We start from the raw sequence: 17,024 nt of genomic DNA on the forward strand, positions 1-17,024 counted from the left end.
TTTGAGTTTTACCCCAGAATTTGGAAGCCACAAACGTCTATCTTTTGGAGCTATCGTAAGGGAGCATTTCGGAGAGGCAGAGAGGCGATCACCAGGACATGTGTTAGCCGCTACAAACAAAACCAGTGTACAAGGTCATATTATATGTTTAAGTAGCTCCGGCTACTCGCCATGGCTTTCTCTAAAAGTCACCTGCCAGAGTGGCCGAATTCATCCAAAACAAAAAGTTTGCAATTCAACTACTGTATGTACTGTTCTGTTGGCTGAAACTTTGAGTCAATCCCCGCTGGAGGTTATTTTAGGGGGAACAAGGCACACCGGAGAAACACACCAACAACACACACACATTATCGTAAGCACCTGACATTAGTGTCGAGAAAAGAAGAAAATCTCTGTTGGACGTTCTTGGCTCCGAATCTACCCCGGTCCGAGCGCCCATATAAATTGGGTCCCCGACACGACCCACACGAGCGCAGTTGAGATGTGGGCCCGTTAATTTCCCGCCAAGCCATGCACAGCTCCTTGTCAAGTCATGGCCACGTACAGCAAGGGAGAGAAGTACAGGCAGCATGATAAGCGAGCCCAGGAGGGGGGCCCGGATAATTGAGACAGAAGTGCGCTTTTTATGTTTTGTACGTCGGTAATAAAAGTCGTGCAATACTGTACTGGTAATTACATGGAGCATGAAAAAAGTGCGCATCTAATGAACCCTCAGAAGAAGCCTCTTTTCAGCCGCGCTATCTCAACCCTGATCTTATCTTATGACAACTCTACAACCAGCTACTTGTAGTGAGACGACACCCCATACGATGTACCAGTACGAGTCGACAGATGGCGGCTATTGAACGGTGTCAGTCTCCCCTCCTTGTCTGTTGCTTGTCTGTGTTGCGCATTTCATCTTTTTTTCTTGTTCTAATATCTCCTATTCGCATCCCCACATGTCCAACCCCTCTTCCAGAAAGACAAGGTCGGACATGAAACCTTGCTAGTGAGAGAGTGTGTCTAAAGGAGCTGGACCCGAGGCTTATCTGGGCTTTGGGTTGTCGTGTCAGCCAAGAAACAAGCCCCGAAGCAGGCACAAGTCTAGTATCGGCATTGAGAAGTGTCATATATATAAATACCGACTCCCCGGTGGAGAAACCGGACCATCCGTTTCAACAACTTCCAAATGGAAACCGAAAAAACATTTACAACGACCACGGTCGACTCCGATCCCGACACCCATGGAGAGGTCGTGGTCAACACAAAGAAGATGAACGCGTGGCAGCGGTTCAAGGACGGCTTTGGCCCAGCTGATGTGTCCCACATTGACACTGAGGGCTTGACTCCTATGGAGATTGCCGCTCTCAAAACCGCCAATGCTCCTCTTAATAGAGGTCTCAAGGGCCGTCATCTGCAGATGATTGCCATTGGAGGTTCGATTGGAACCGGTCTGTTCGTCGGATCGGGAGCTTCACTTGCCACTGGCGGCCCCGCAGCTCTCCTCATCGCCTACGGTATCATTGGATGCATGTTGTTGTGCACCGTCCATGCCCTGGGAGAGCTGGCTGTTGCCTTCCCCGTCTCTGGTGCCTTCTCCACTTATTTCACACGATTTATTGATCCTGCTTGGGGATTCGCCATGGGCTGGAACTACACCCTGCTGTGGTTTGCCATTCTGCCTCTGGAACTTGTAGCTGCCTCCATTACCGTGGAGTATTGGAACGAGCAGAACGGCACCAATATCAACCCTGCCGCGTGGATCAGTCTCTTCTGGGCCCTCATTGCAGGAATCAACCTCTTTGGAGTCAAGGGATATGGAGAAGCCGAGTTTGTTTTCTCCATCATCAAGGTGGCCGCCGTCATTGGCTTCATCATCATGGGTATCGTCTTTGTGTGTGGAGGTGGACCCAAGGGGTACGATTACGACAAATACATTGGAGGTAGCATGTGGCAGAATCCCGGAGCCTTCGCCCATGGCTTCAAGGGTGTGTGTTCTGTCTTTGTCACTGCCGCCTTCGCCTTTGCCGGTACTGAACTGGTTGGTCTGGCTGCTGCTGAGACTGAAGACCCCCGAAAAATGCTCCCCACCGCCACCAAGCAGGTCTTCTGGCGAATCTGTCTCTTCTACCTCATTTCTCTGACTCTGGTCGGTCTTCTGGTGCGATTCGACGACCCCCGGCTCCTCAACGGAACCTCCAACGTCGACATCAAGGCTTCTCCTTTTGTCATTGCCATTCTGAATGCCGGAGTCAAGGGCCTGCCCTCCGTCATGAATGTGGTCATTATGATTGCCGTGCTTTCTGTCGGAAATGCCTCGGTGTACGGCTTCTCTAGAACAATTGCCGCCATGGCTCTGCGAGGAGAAGCCCCTGCCTTCTGGGGTTACATTGACAAGAACGGCCGTCCCATTTACGGCATTTTTGCCGTGCTGGCCTTTGGTCTGTTCGCCTTCATTGCGGCTGCTTCTGCCGATATTCGAAACAAGGTCTTTATGTGGCTGCTGGCTCTGTCTGGCCTGTCTTCGATTCTTGTCTGGGGCTCCATTAACCTTGCCCACATTCGGTTCCGACAGGCTCTCAAGTTCCGAGGCCGAGATACTTCCGAGCTGACTTTTGTGGCCGGCTTTGGTGTCTGGGGTTCCGTCTTCGGCCTTACCCTCAACTGCTTGGTACTCGTAGCCCAGTTCTGGATCGCCCTGTATCCTATTGGAGGCGAGCCCAACGCTGAGGCCTTCTTTGCCGCCTACCTGGCTGCTCCCATCGTCATTGTTTTCTGGATCTTCTGGAAGGTGTGGAAGCGACCTCCCTTCCTCAAGGTCTCGGATCTGGACATTGACACTGGTCGAAGAGACACGGATCTGGATCGGGTTCGAGCCGAGACTACCGCTGAGCGGGAGTACATTGCATCCAGAAACTTCTTCTACCGGGTCTACAAGTTCTGGTGTTAAATGGGGTCTTGGAGTGTGTGTATTTGAATGATGATGTAATTAATAGTAATAATCCTTCTCTACATTTTTTCTGTACAGTGAACAGAAGGTCTTATAAATGGGACTCAGAACAATGAATGATATTGGAAGTGTACCCCCTGATAGAGCATCAGAAGAGCTACTGTACACACGTGCTAGACTCTAAGACCGCTGAAAACCGCAACAGCCACTGAAACAGCCCCTGCTCGGATCGACTTCCGTTGTAATTACTTTTGTCTCCAGTGGTTGCTTTTTGGGGAAAAATCGAAATTGCTTTTGTGATGGACCAATATGTGCATCCCTGGTTGCTTTTGAGAAGGCAGATGGCAAACACAGTCGATCCTTACGGTCGTACATACAGTAGCCCACATGGTGGTAGCCTACATAAACACGCTGCTCCTTGCCCTTTCTTGAGCCAATCTCAGAGTCTCAGAAGTCTGACGACAATCATACAACGTTTGATTACCAGTCGTTTCTTGTTTTCGTTCCTTTCACCTCGTCCGTACATACAGCTCAGAGCAATACTGTAGTATGGGTCGCGCTATTAAAAGGAAATATTTGTAGAAAAAAAAAGAAATTGGATACACACTCCAATTGTGTTATCCAGCATGTGTTTCCTTGCACAGAACCCCATCGCATATGGGACCTTGCAGATCATTTGTTTTTGCCAACTTGCACACTTTTGTGTTCACTTGCGGGAGTCATTTTAGATCACGTGACGTTGACTGTTTTCTATTTTATTCTAATGATTCATTACAACTATATACCTAACAAGCCGGGTTATTGGCGTTCAATAAATCATTCATTATTTATTTTTATTCTAATGAGTCATTATTATGTAATCCGACGACCCTGACTAAGGAGATCTCTCCCTAACAAAGGCAGAAAAGCTGGCCCGATGGTTTAGTGGTATAATTCTCGCTTAGGGTGTCCTAGGCAATTTGCGAGAGGTCCCGGGTTCAATTCCCGGTTGGGCCCAGTTTCTTTTTGTCCCAGATAATGCTTTTGTTGACAGCAGTATGTTTTTGACCTTACTAAGCCGCATTACTTTGAGGAACTACGAATACTTGTGTATGACTACATCTGGCACGGTCTATGTACAGTAAAGAGTGTCTATACTGTATACACCCTTCATTAAACACAATAATCAATCTATCTTACATATCCTTTTCCTCCTCGCCTATGGGTCTCCACATCATGATCTACATAGGATGTTGTTCTGTAAAAGTACATACATCCTTGTCCATTTTTGGCCAGTAGTTGCCGCAGGTCACTTCCGCTTCCTTACCACTCAGGGTTCTCCTTTCGTCGGAAGCATGCAACAAACTTATCTCCCTCGTTTCGGGCCACCTTCTTGCCCTCCTCGGTCTCGACCAGCATGGTGGCCACACAAGGATCAGCGTCCTCCTCCTCCTTGGTCAGTCGCTCAAATAGAGGGTGAGCGGCCAAATGCTTGACCATCCACTCGTGCAGATCCTTAACGTCGGTGATGGTGTAGACGATTCCTCCAGGTCGCACAACATAGGCGTACTCGGAGCACAGGGTGGTGGTGACGATTCGAGCCTTGTGTTTTCGCTGCTTGAAGTGAGGATCGGGGAAGCAGAAGAAGATCTTGGACAGCTGGCCTTTTTCGAAGAAGTTGGGCAGGAACTTCATAGCGTTGCCTCGCAGAACACTGATGTTCTGATAGCCGTCGGTCTCCTTGTTCTGGTGTCGAAGAGCCACAATTCGGTCCTCCACGTAGTTAGTAACCTGCACTCGGATCTCCATTCCCAGGATCAGCTGGTTGGGCAGCTGGGGGGAGAGAGCAACCAGCAAGCCTCCGAATCCACATCCAATGTCTGCCACCTCGACCTTCTGGCCTTCCTTTCGGTTGGGGTAAAGTACGTCCCAGTCCATGTCGGCGGGCGACTCGGGATACTCCAGCTGATGGTCAGAGAAGGGATTCGAATGAGCTCGCTGTCTGTAGTATCGCTTCTTGGGGAGCTTGATCTCGCCGTCCTCGGGCTGCTCGAAGGATACTCCCTTCTTGGCTGCCAGTCGCTTCTCCTCCTGCTCTTGTCGGTACTTTTGTCGCTTGTGCACAAAGGATTCCTTCTCCTCCTTTCCCATGTTAGCAGTCTCCGCCTCAATGTCCATTTCGCTCTGATCTCGTTTCAACATTGTGTGATTTGGGGTCCAAAAAAAAATTAAGCCTGATTAAAATTCTGCATGAAGGATGTGATAGAGGTGAGGAGGAACGGTAGGAGAATAGGTGAGGGGGTGGTAGAAAAGAATAAAAGACAGCGGCTCCTCTAAAGTTTGCGTCATGGAGCTGATTTCCATCACCCCTTGACTGTTGTTCACTCTTGTCAGATTATGACTTAGTAATCAAATTTTTTTCACTAATGATAACTTAATCGTGGTGAGCCTTCGGATTCCGACAGACGTCGAGTGAGACAGAGCTAATTTGAGAGGCGAGTGGGCGAAGAAGCCAATCATAGCAAAACGGTTTAAAAAAAGGAAGCCGTTGTTGCTTGCAAGATTGATTTCTTTTCCCTGTTAAGCCCGCGGATATTAAATGTTCTTCAAGCCTTATTGTAAGCCTCTTCGAGGTATTTACAGTGGTGGTGTTGTGTTTGTTTGCCTCAAAATGCTTTGGCCTCAACAGGACGACACGTCACGTCACGTAATGTACCGATAATACTTTTACAACAAATTTGGACAGGTCCCAGTACAAGGTGAAACAGATTGAAAGTGTGACGGACAGAATAACCCCACGAAGCTACAGATACACGTGCCCATTCATTCAGGAAATCTGGTTGGTCCGCTAACCCCAAGCATTACTCTACACGATGATTCACGCACGGCATCTCTTCATGCATGTCAGGCCTGTGCCGTCTACTTGTACGGTACTTCGCGATTCATAGAGTCGTGATACGTCCACATTAATGGATTGGGATATAAGGTTGTGTCTCGAGTGATAGAAATGGGAGAACGGGATGGATAGAGAGAGTATCCCACTCATCACACTGGCCTTGTGGTACGTCCATCGTTGTCTATATATACCCAATTAATTGCCCTAAACCCACCTTTCCTTTACTTATCTCTTCCACCTCCCAGACCTCACAATGCTCATGTACAGCACAAGTATTGTAGTCCTTACAGCCACCACAACCCCACTGCAACTTAAACTTCCTCTCGCACTATGCTTCGCCGCTTGAGTAGTGCCGTGCCCCATCGTCTAGGACAAGTACAAAAGCACCTGACCACTTTCAACCGTCTTCTCTCTACCTCATCCTCTACAAATATGTCTCTCAACGACACCAAAGCACCCCACATCCAGCTCGCTATCAAGGATCACTTTGATGCTCTGTCCGACACTGAGAAGAAGTACGCCCACCACTTCTCTCGAGCCTCACATCTCGGAACCAGAGTTGTACTCAGACAGGTTTCGCCCGAGTCCGAGGACATCTACAACCTGATTCTGGCCATCGCTGAGGCTGTCAATCAGGACTACTCCAAGCTCGAGTCGGAGTCAGTGTCCAAGGAAGACGTTCGATCCTTCCTGGAGTACTCGTCCCAGTTCCTGTCCAACCTCGGAAACTTCAAGTCCTTTGGAGATGCCAAGTTTGTTCCTCGACTGGAACGTGCCAAGTTCGCCACCATTGCTGCCACCGCCGACCAGACCGCCAACTTCGACAAGGTGGCCGACGCCATCTACTCCACCGACAAGACCCTGCTGGGCTTCCTGGACAAGGGCCACGTGACCGCGTACTACGGCGGCGACATCACTGAAGACGAAATCACAAAGATCAACGACTTCTGCGCCTCTAAGACCATCTACCCCGAAAACACCCGGGTGTGGAAGACTGGCCCCAAGCAATTTGAGCTGCGAATCGCCTCGGCTGATACCGGCATCGCCCAGGATACCCAGTTCGATCCCTCCTACGAGATTCCCGATGTTGGAACCCTCAAGCTGGCCTACGGAGACTCCAAGAACGAGTTTGCCCAGATCTCCGAGGAGATGGCTGCTGCTGGAAAGAACGCTGCCAATCACGTTCAGGAGCAGATGATCGCCGCCTACGTTGACTCCTTCAAGACTGGCTCCATGGCTGCTCACCGAGAGTCCCAGAAGTTCTGGGTCAAGGACCTGGGTCCGGCTGTTGAGACCAACATTGGTTTCATCGAGACCTACCGAGACCCCGCTGGTGTGCGAGGCGAATGGGAGGGTCTTGTGGCTGTCGTCAACAAGGAGCGAACCAAGAAGTTTGGCGCTCTCGTTGAGGGGGCCAAGGAGTACGTTTCCCAGCTGCCCTGGGACGCCGAGTTCGAGAAGGACGTTTTCACTCCTCCGGATTTCCTGTCTCTGGAGGTTCTCACTTTCGCCGGTTCAGGTATTCCCGCCGGAATCAACATTCCTAACTACGATGATATCCGTCTGACTGTTGGTTTTAAGAACGTGTCTCTGGGCAACATTCTGTCGTCCAAGTCCAGCAACGAGAAGATCACCTTCCTTAAGGATGAGGACCTGCCTCTGTTTGAGCAGCTCAAGGGTCCCGCCTTTGAGGTCCAGGTCGGTATCCACGAGCTTCTGGGCCATGGTACCGGTAAGCTGCTTTCTCAGGAGCGAGACGGCACTTTCAACTACGACAACGCCAACCCTCCCATCGACCCCAACACCGGTGAGAAAATCACCACCTACTACAAGGCCGGCGAGACCTGGGGCAGCGTGTTTGGTGCCATGGCCGGCTCCTACGAGGAGTGCCGAGCCGAGTGTGTGGCCATGTACCTGCTCACCAACAAGAAGCTGCTGGAGATCTTTGGTCATACCGGACAGGAGGCCGATGATGTCATCTACATTGGCTACCTGCTCATGGCTCGTGCCGGTCTGCTGGCCCTTGAGTTCTGGGACCCTGCTACCCGAAAGTGGGGCCAGCCTCATATGCAGGCACGATACTCCATTATGCGAAGCTTCGTTGATTGCGGCGCCGTGGAGCTCAAGTCCACCAAGCCCGACTTCTCGGATCTGACCATTGTGCTTGATCGATCTAAGATCCCCGCTGCCCAGAAGGCCGTGGGCGAGTACCTCAACAAGCTGCATATCTACAAGTGCTCCGCCGACTTTGAGAAGGGCTCTGCTCTGTACAACGCCACCACCAACGTCTCCGAGGAGATGGCTGCATACCGGGAGATAGTTATGGACTCGAAGCAGCCCCGACGAATCTTTGTGCAGCCCAACACTGTGCTGAGGGAAGGCAAGGTCGAGCTGGTTGAGTATGAGGCCTCCGAGGAGGGCAACATCAAGTCTTTCCTTGAGCGCCGTGTCTAAAGAAGGTGTAAATTGGCTGATGAGCGAGTTTACGATGAACCTAACGGAGGGTTGACTCGCTAATCCATGAGTCAGTTCCATGAGTCAACACTCAGACTAATGTCCGAGTCTGCATTGTTTATAGTCAAATTCTGGATTGTACCTGTTTGCTTCTGTGTACCTGTGTGTACAAGCTTGTGGCTGTCGTAGGTTGTCGTAGGTTGGGGTGTGTGGTTTGTTTTTCGGCACGGAATGTTAGTGCAATTGGTTTTTTCCCTGCTGTGTAGAATGTGGTTTGTTTTTTTCTCTCTCTGTATGGAATGCTCTCCTTGTGTTCTTTCGGGTGAAATACTTTTTCTCTTGTTGCTTCTTCTCTTTCTCTTATGTGCTTGTGATTCTTTTGCACACATTGTCATTGTTGTGATTGAATTCGAGAGCACAGTATTTGTTTTTTTTTCCCACACCACACACAAGCTCGACATTGGATTACTATTGCCCCTTGCATTTGTTTGTCTGAGCCCCTCCCCCTGTCAGGAACTTGTTCGAAACATTCCTTTGCCTGTCTGGCCCTCCTTGGTTACAGGCTTCCAAGTTCCCACATATTTGCATTGGAATCGGGCTCATCCGAGTTTTAGTGTGAAACTCAGCATGTGTGCGTGGTCATATTCCACACTATATATCTCTCACTCGGCTTTATAATGACTGCGATGGTCTGGTATGATCTGTATGGTGCATGTCTATATCCGATGAGGTGTATAGGTAACCTCGGCTGAACCTCTGACCTACCTTCGTACAATGTAGAAGTATTTTTGCGGTCATTGGGAGCCGTGATGAAGGAAGTGCGCCAAAGACGCCCGAGACATGTGTCTATGAATAATAAAAGGACGTCTATTATCCTCACGCGTACTCGTTGCCATAGCTGGAGGCCTGCTGCCCTTCGGCCCGTTGTTTGGCCCTGGGTTCTGTTTTGCGTTTCACAAGATTGGATGATCTTCGGTAGTTGACACACCGTGCCGATCTCCTTTACAAGCTTGAGCAGATTCCATGCAGCGGAAGTGACAGAGATGGGTGTGCTGTGCGAGCGAATACGAAGAAAAGTTGGGAGCCAAAGTTAAGCGGCGAAGCTAGATTGTCCCAGAGTTGCCCACCGTCTTTTGTATATACAAGTAGGTTGGCAACGTTGGGCTCAGTCTTTGTCAGAGGTGTTTCACCGAGTGAGTGGGCTAATTAATTAGTGAGGAGAGAGAAAGAAAGAGTGGAGTGGCTCTGGAGCCAAAAGACCCACCGATCACGAAACCCAGCTCAGCTGGTAGATATAGATTATTGTCAGCATCTATGCAAGCAATGTTTCTTTTTCTCCCTCTAGTGCCGTGCACAAGGCTTAGCTCTGTGCGTGGCAGGCCCTACAAGACTCGCACAGACCAGGCACGGCACGCCAACAACGGCTATCATCAGACGTGCTTTTTCTGCCCAACCCGCCAAGCAAAGCACAAAACCACCGGGACTGTCCCTAGCGAAGATCGTTGCAGTGGCGATCCACCGCTCTTAAAACCGTAACCACTGGAATCCCCGACCGATGTCCTTGGTCTCTTGGGTGGACCCTAAACATAACTGTCTTCTCCGAGCTGTCACAGGAGCGGCCACCAGGGGCTTTAGATTATGTGGAGCCAAGCTTGAAAGTGAGCGCGGTGGAGTTTTCTTGGGGGTCAAAACCTCGAAGGGAACAGCCCAAATCTGGTCCGAGAACTTTCTGTAGCAAAACAAATTGCTTTGCTTATCGTCGGAAATTACCCGGTGATTGGCATTGACAGGAGAAATGAAAGCGAGATCAGAACATGAAAACCCCCACGCTCCCTGGGTACAGAACGCTGTACAGCCACCTTGTGAGAGCAAAAACATGAAATTTACAAAACCTGATATATAGGAAAAGGCTCCGATGGCAAATATTACTGCCACTGTTACGTCGCGATTCGCTGTCACTCTGCACTAGAAAGACCCTGCTTTCAACGTCCTTCGGCTTGTTTGCCGAGCCAAAAGGAAAAAACAAGAACCAGCTTGACCGCAATCACCCAGGTCGTCTTTCCTACGCCTATTCCTGCCCAACCGATTATACGGCCGATAGATGATCATGTGACAAAAGCCGACCATATGCGCTACGATATTGCTATTTTCTCAGAGATGCTGCTGCTTTCCGTCCAATAAGCTCATAAGGTTAACTTTCTCGTCAATACAAGCTGCAAACTGTGTCTTTGTGTTAATCTATCTCGATTTTGCGAATCTAAACGGAGAGTACGAGGTGAACGATAAACGGGGATGACTCGAGCTAATCAAATTAGTGGAATCTCAGCACCTGAATGTATCACGGTCAACTGCTCCCTGCTGCCGCTCAGAGTACGCAATGGCACGTGGCATGGCTGCATGTGGTTTTCTGGGCACTTTGCACCTCAGAGGCGATGTGTTGTAAATAAGGTCCACCCTAGAAGCTTAAGCCAAACGGGGCAGTCCTAATTGTGCTATCAACCACAAGGGACATGATCAAGAGCACCGACAAGCCCATTTTGGAAAGGGCAGAAATTCACACCAAAAGCGTATATCTATGAAGACGGAGTTTTCTAACTACCCAGGCTCTTCCTCTGCGAATTCTGGTGAGCTTCTTTGTTGCCTGCATTCAGTCTCTGAAACGGCTAAAAGTAAATCATAAGGAGGATGTGTTAGCTACAAGTAGCAATTGCCTGACACAGTCTAATCAGGCTGTTGAGGGTGTTGAATGTCTCATTCTTACATGCACTTGGTCAAGTGTGCAAAATACCGAGTGAGAAATCGGAGTTTGGCCGGCAGGATGCAGTGACTAGCAAAGTACACGAGACAACGTGCAATTCTCGGCAGATTTACATCAACAGAAGCCCCCACCACTATTCTACATACTTTCGTAATGCAATACACAACTGTACAGGCCTCCAAAGTGCACTGGTGATGACCTAAGTCAGCATTAGCGAGGTAGTGCGCACTAAAAGCAAGTTGCCATAATTCAGGGACCAAACGTTTCTTGTTCCCGGTCCAATAACCGGTAAAATTTATCACCGTAGAGACTGCAAGCAGGCTTTTCCTCCTCATTCGCCACTCGAACCGCTCTGTGTGATATGCTGCTGCTTGATACATGCCGCAGTTGAAGATGTAAAAACAGAACCACGCCATTTGCGCGGACGCAAGCAGATCGTACGGTAAATTGTACGTCTCTAGTTCTTGTATATTCGGACCTTGAGATTAATTATCAAGTGTGCGATAGGTTAGAATGACTCACTAAGCATCATGTAGCTGTGCATCAATGTACTTGTATCTGGTAGGCAACTCTTTTCGATTTTCGAAACAGAGCACGTGAATGGGGTCAAATGTAGTCTGTGTAGGAAATTATACTTGTCGGAGAACTTCTCCGGACTGTAAAGTGACTGTAAGGGTCACACGTCTTGGAATAACAAACCATTACTGCCATATAATTCCTTTTTCGAGAATATCCCTCGAGTCTCGAGACATTGCCTGTCCCTATTTCTGCAGGCGTACATTCCCGCTGTCGCTTCCCTCCCTGTTTTTGATTCCCGCTATCCCTGCTGTTTTGTTTTTGTTTTTTCATTCCTCTTGACAACAATGCTGCGAGCACCCCCAGCCGACAGCTGTCTCACTTGTGGTATGTGTGTGGTGCAGCATAGAGAGATTCAAAGGAAATTAATGGGTAGAGAATGTAAATATTAAGTGGCTACTTGCTATTGTATGAACACGGAGCGCGTGAAAAAAATGTGAGAGCCGGTCTCTATAATACAACTAAATACAAATTTATGAACCAGTGCAAGAAGTGAAGCCTGAAAAGTGTTTGTATGTGTGTGGAAGAACAATTAGCTACCGTAGTTTCCGGGGGTCCCGTAATGCGGAGGAGGAGGCAATTGCTGCTGTTGATGCTGCGGTTGCTGTTGATGCTGCGGCTGCTGCGGCTGTTGTTGGGGAGTCTGGCCGGGCTGGGGCTGGTGAAGGCGCAAGGGCGGTGGCAGAGACTGGTCGGAAGGGTAGCCGTATTGTTGATGATAGTAAATTTGGGCATGGCGCATGTTGTTTTCATGTGTCGAGGGAAGCGACGGGAGGGGGTAGGGGTCTCCGGTGGTGATGGGCTGGCCAAGTGTCCCAGGCTGTTGCTGCTGCTGCGAGTGCTGCGAAGACTGGTATTGTCCCATGGTCATCTGGGACTGGGGAGGGGTTTGATACTGAGAGTAAGGAGTGGAAGCGGAAGGGGTGATCTGAGGTTGGCCAGCGACCTGAGCACCCTGTTGCTGGACTCCCGGCTGAGCAACTCCCTGGGTCAATAGCTGGGTGTCCATGCCGGCGTGGATCTCCTGCAATTGTTGAAGTCGTTGTTGTTCGATTTTACGCCGCTCGGCGACCGCCAGAACCAGGGCTGTCCGCGAGTAGTTGACAGGGTGGTAGAGCAGTTCTTTAATGTCGGACACAAACAGAGGGTACAACACGTCAACGATCCGTTCCCGTTGAGCAAACGCCAGCGCTCGCTCATACGGAATCCACACGCCCTTGAGATGCATGGCGCCAATTTTGACCACGTGTCTGATTTTCTCCGTCTTGAGAATGCCATCCCGCCGGCCTCGAGTCATTCCCACCACATTGAGCAGCTTTGTGCCATTGATCATGTTGTTATCTTCTCGACGAGCCACGCACACGCCTCGTGCTTCAACCTGGAAGCACAGCGTCCCTTCATCTTCCCACAAAGTAGTGGTTATTCGAGCTCTGAATGGAGCGTACTGGGCTGCTGCGGCCGCTGCGGCTGCCGAGTGAGCCACGCCCCCAGCTGATCCGGCCTGGGCTTCGGATGAACTGGAAGACGAGTGTCTGGAAGGCGGCACCAGGGGCTGGGATTGCCGATGAGGGTGTCCCTGGGACAGTTGGGGCTGAGACGGGGGCATCAGAGGGTTATGGGGGTTTGAAGGAGTTTGAGGAGGCTGCTGCTGCTGCTGGGCATGCTGGATCTGGGAAGGCTGCTGTTGCTGTTGCTGCTGGGAGTCATCTTCATAGTACCATATGTCTCTCTGCCCCTCTTCCATCTTGTCATGGGGGCTCGTGGTTAGGCTTGGGGGACTTGGATAGTGCTGAGGGTAATGCGGAGGCGGGTTGTTGGCTTGATGATGTTTGAGGGAGTTGTATGATGAGTATGGGCGGTGGGGGTGAGCTACGGGTGTTTTGGGAGACATCCAGTTAGTGCATCTGTGTCGTCAGCCAGATTTGCAGGAGTGAAATTGGTGGGTTGGTCCTTTACTTTTATATGAGGTGAAGCGCGAGAGCGTTGTGTCTTTTTAGTTTTTTGATTTCCCCTTGGCCATTTTTGTCTTTTTCACACTTTGCCTTTTCGTTTTTCTCACGCTTTTGTATTCTCAGAAGCCTAACCCAATGCAACTACTAGGTTAGGCTCCGTCTCTTGGCCTTGTCTGAATTACGTCCACACGTCTTCCGCATTTCATTTTCCTCTCTGCCAACCCAAATAAACAACTGCTATTGTTTGGCCCGTTGCTGAGTGGGAGAGAGATTCAACATCATGGATAGTGAGTCTAATGTATAGTGGAGTGGATGGGGTCAGTTGTAAAAACGACCTTGGGAGATCACCCACAACGGCTCTTGCTCATCAGACTACCGGCTAGCTTCCCGCTAAGAATTGTCAAGGAAAAGAAACGAATTATTATACGTCACGTGGATATGGAAACTTGTTCCTGTGCCGTTGCTGTCACCGTCTCCGCCAAGCTGCATTGGCTGTTTCACGTTTGCATACGGCTCAGAAGGTAAGCTGTACCCCGGGAACAACTACCTCAGGAACCAACTTCCATAATACAGCATTCCCGGCCAGAGTTGGCTCAGTCACACCTCCAGGTGATCCGCCCAATATTTCTGATACAGGGGTACGGCTACGCATTTCTGGGGGTCTCTCAGGTAGTCCAAGACACGGATGTGTCAGGTGTGTGCTTGCTGTCAGGGGTGCAACATGTGCTAGACCGCACTACTTGTAGTAGACTATTGTTATCTTCTGTCATTTCTGAAAAGAGCCACCTAATGAGAGATACATACTGTTGTGATCTTCACAGCGTAACTGTCATGTAGGTACAGTACGAGGCCAGCGCTGTATGTGCCGGTACGAGTACCAGTACAGATTCTAAACGTGAAGTCTGCATCGGCCTACAGTGACAGGCAAGCAAACAACAAAAGATGGTTCTGCACAAGACTTCCAGAAGAATGTTGCTAGCAACTTTAGCCAGGCGCAACCGGACCATACACAGCACTGTAGTCAGAATGAGTAATTGGCGGTTGTCCAACAAAACCCTTCCAGTGCGCATATCAGACAGCGAGAAGCAACTCTGGAGATCTTTCTGTAGACAGAAGAGGCCACTCTAAACGACAATACCCACCCTTCAACCGAAGATCGCCAGCCACCAGCTGCTTCTTCCCTGCTCATTGAGCCAGGGTGTATGACGGTTCGCAGACGGCCCCCCTGTGTCAGTTCATTGGCCAAGTAGAAATGTACCCCTGGCTCTGTGCAAGTGGTTTTCGGCATTTCAAGCTTCGCATCGGACGGTTCACGCTATGGACATGCTGTCCCATCCCACCCCTACAGGTTACAAGAATTGTACATTGTGTTTCAGCTTAACAGAGCTCGTTTCAGGTTGTGTAGGATCAGGAACACCCGTTTTGGAGGCCTAATGCGCACGCAAGCTGTCTTTCCCACAGTCATTTCTTTTTGGTCTGCAGAATCACGCCAAAAGCCTGGCCATGCAGCAACCACACGATACATGAGGCATTAGAACAAGTTGAATGTAGATTGAGGAGAGAGAAACACGAAAGGTGACACGAAGTTGGCACGTACCTAAGAGAGGTCAGCTGTTTTGAGTATGCCTTCCGTCCATCCGGTTCATAAGCTCACATTATCATACAATCACGTCCCAAACAACCAACAGCAGAGGCGTTAAGCACAATCTTCATTGCACAGCAAGCACAGCACATAGATACAGGTGTACACCAGCATGTACTCCTCTTGGTCTTATCCCATGCGTCTGGACATCCTACAATGGCAATGCTACGGCACTCGGGTCGACCTGCTTGCAAAAGTATTATTAGGGGTGCCGGAAACGCTTTCCAGACACTGTCCACACTGTCTTGAGCTTCCTGCATGAACGTGTGTTTGGTTCTCAGAAGTTTGCAGATCAGATAACAAACCAGTCGTATTTTCCACATTTGGCGTCGGTTAATAATGGTCGGAACGACGTTATTTGGACCGGCTACGTGCCGGATCAGCCGCCTCTCCAGTTGTGAAGATGCTACCCTGGCCCTACTTATTTTTTTGCTCCTAGTTGCAGCCGAGCGTTACATTCCAGGTCCGATTTGGGACTATTTGGGCGGTTGAAGAACGAGTGTGCGCGTCCAGACGTTCGCTAATGCGTTGCTGGCAAAGAGGAGTTGATCTCAAATACCACAGCTGTGTTTTTGGTTTTGTCTCCGCCCATTTTGGTGCGCCTTTCCCCCCAAGCAATCTACAAGGTTTTCCTGTCTACTTGTGCGAGTCCTTTAGCACTCACTCTACTTTACTTGTATATTTTACTTGTATGGTCTCTTTATGTTAACCTTATCGACGCTGATCCTCTGATTGTCATGTTGCCCACACGTCTCTCAGGGCCGAAGGTCGCATAGCCAATGCTAGCCCCAGTTGTCGCAGCTGTTCCACACCTCCTTTTCTTGGGTGTCGTGCGCGCTCCTGTTGCAGAGACGCAAGCGCCAAGCTCAACAACGGAGCTGGAGAGCTGTAGACCAAGGAACTGGGCTCTCACTAAGAGTTAGTAATAGGGGTTCGCTTCGTCTCCAAGATTGGATGATAGGCGAACCTAGACAACGGCACAGGGAGATGAAAAAGCGCATAAAATAAGGGCTCTATGCCCGATATTTTGACCCCTAAATGTGCGTAAATACGAGCCCAAAACCTTGGGGACCAATAGAATTCTCCGCCAACTCGCTTGCTGGAAAAAAAACCCCACTGCGCGGGTCCGCGTTCCTTGTGGCGCTCCCCACCCCCTTATTTTCAAACAAGACAAAAGAAAAGAAGCTCTGTGAGTTTTTCAGTTAGGTTCACTTTGCATTGTATTCAAACCCAGTTTATATTTTGTAACTGCCGATCTTTCCTGTCTTACCGTTCCCGTACCGGCTGGTGTCTAACCACAACACGGGCCATCGACCTGGCGCCATACAGCTTTAGGGCGTGACAGCCGTATTCTCCGCACCACCCTAAAGGACAGGAGGTAAATCCGTGGAGATAAAAGAAAAGCGCGCTCTTTTCCACACGTCTCAAAAATTATCATACCTCCGAGCCGTTATGCATTTTTTGCTCCATGCTCCACTTACCCCCCATCGGGGGTGCAAGCGTCGGAGGTATTGAACATATTGGGAACCGCACCTCAGATTCCCACTTTGTGTTTTTCCGATTGTGGTGTCAGATATAGAACCAGTACGACTTGAGTGATTGCCGTCCCAATCGGTCTATGATTCAACGCAGTTGTCAAATAGTGCCTGTATCAGGGTACTGCGTGTGCCTGTAACAGCGCTGGTCTGGCTGCCTACTTGTACAGTAGTCCCACCCGTCGTATATACTGTATTTGGAGGTGGCTTGATTGACGGGACCGCCAAAGTTGGAAGCATGAAGTCAATCCGCTTCTTTATACCTCGCCACCAGATAGTTAGACCTCGTACTTTAGTAGGGCC

At 49.8% G+C, this 17,024-nt stretch overlaps 4 protein-coding genes and 1 non-coding gene across 5 annotated transcripts; 3 read left to right on the forward strand and 2 right to left on the reverse strand.

Moving 5' to 3' along the window:
* Window positions 1-1,168: 1,168 nt before the first annotated feature.
* Window positions 1,169-2,929, forward strand: YALI1_B25553g (uncharacterized protein; the record flags this gene model as incomplete). Its single annotated transcript, XM_501099.3, has 1 exon — window positions 1,169-2,929. One exon carries the CDS (start codon window positions 1,169-1,171, stop codon window positions 2,927-2,929), a length of 1,761 nt encoding a protein of 586 aa, XP_501099.1.
* A 910-nt stretch (window positions 2,930-3,839) lies between these two features.
* YALI1_B25580r lies at window positions 3,840-3,925 on the forward strand. The gene has a single exon. It is a non-coding gene; the product is annotated as a tRNA-Pro (tRNA).
* Window positions 3,926-4,231: 306 nt separating this feature from the next.
* Window positions 4,232-5,110, reverse strand: YALI1_B25593g (uncharacterized protein; the record flags this gene model as incomplete). The annotated part of the gene is made up of 1 exon (XM_501100.3): window positions 4,232-5,110. The coding sequence occupies one exon, from the start codon at window positions 5,108-5,110 to the stop codon at window positions 4,232-4,234; it is 879 nt and encodes a 292-aa protein (XP_501100.3).
* A 1,024-nt stretch (window positions 5,111-6,134) lies between these two features.
* YALI1_B25603g (uncharacterized protein) lies at window positions 6,135-8,258 on the forward strand (the record flags this gene model as incomplete). Its single annotated transcript, XM_501101.3, has 1 exon — window positions 6,135-8,258. The coding sequence occupies one exon, from the start codon at window positions 6,135-6,137 to the stop codon at window positions 8,256-8,258; it is 2,124 nt and encodes a 707-aa protein (XP_501101.3).
* Window positions 8,259-12,124: 3,866 nt separating this feature from the next.
* YALI1_B25676g (uncharacterized protein) lies at window positions 12,125-13,483 on the reverse strand (the record flags this gene model as incomplete). Its single annotated transcript, XM_501102.2, has 1 exon — window positions 12,125-13,483. The coding sequence occupies one exon, from the start codon at window positions 13,481-13,483 to the stop codon at window positions 12,125-12,127; it is 1,359 nt and encodes a 452-aa protein (XP_501102.2).
* Window positions 13,484-17,024: the final 3,541 nt, after the last annotated feature.

Source organism: Yarrowia lipolytica, chromosome 1B (genome assembly GCF_001761485.1).
Source record: "Yarrowia lipolytica chromosome 1B, complete sequence".
Taxonomy (NCBI): Eukaryota; Fungi; Ascomycota; class Dipodascomycetes; order Dipodascales; genus Yarrowia; species Yarrowia lipolytica.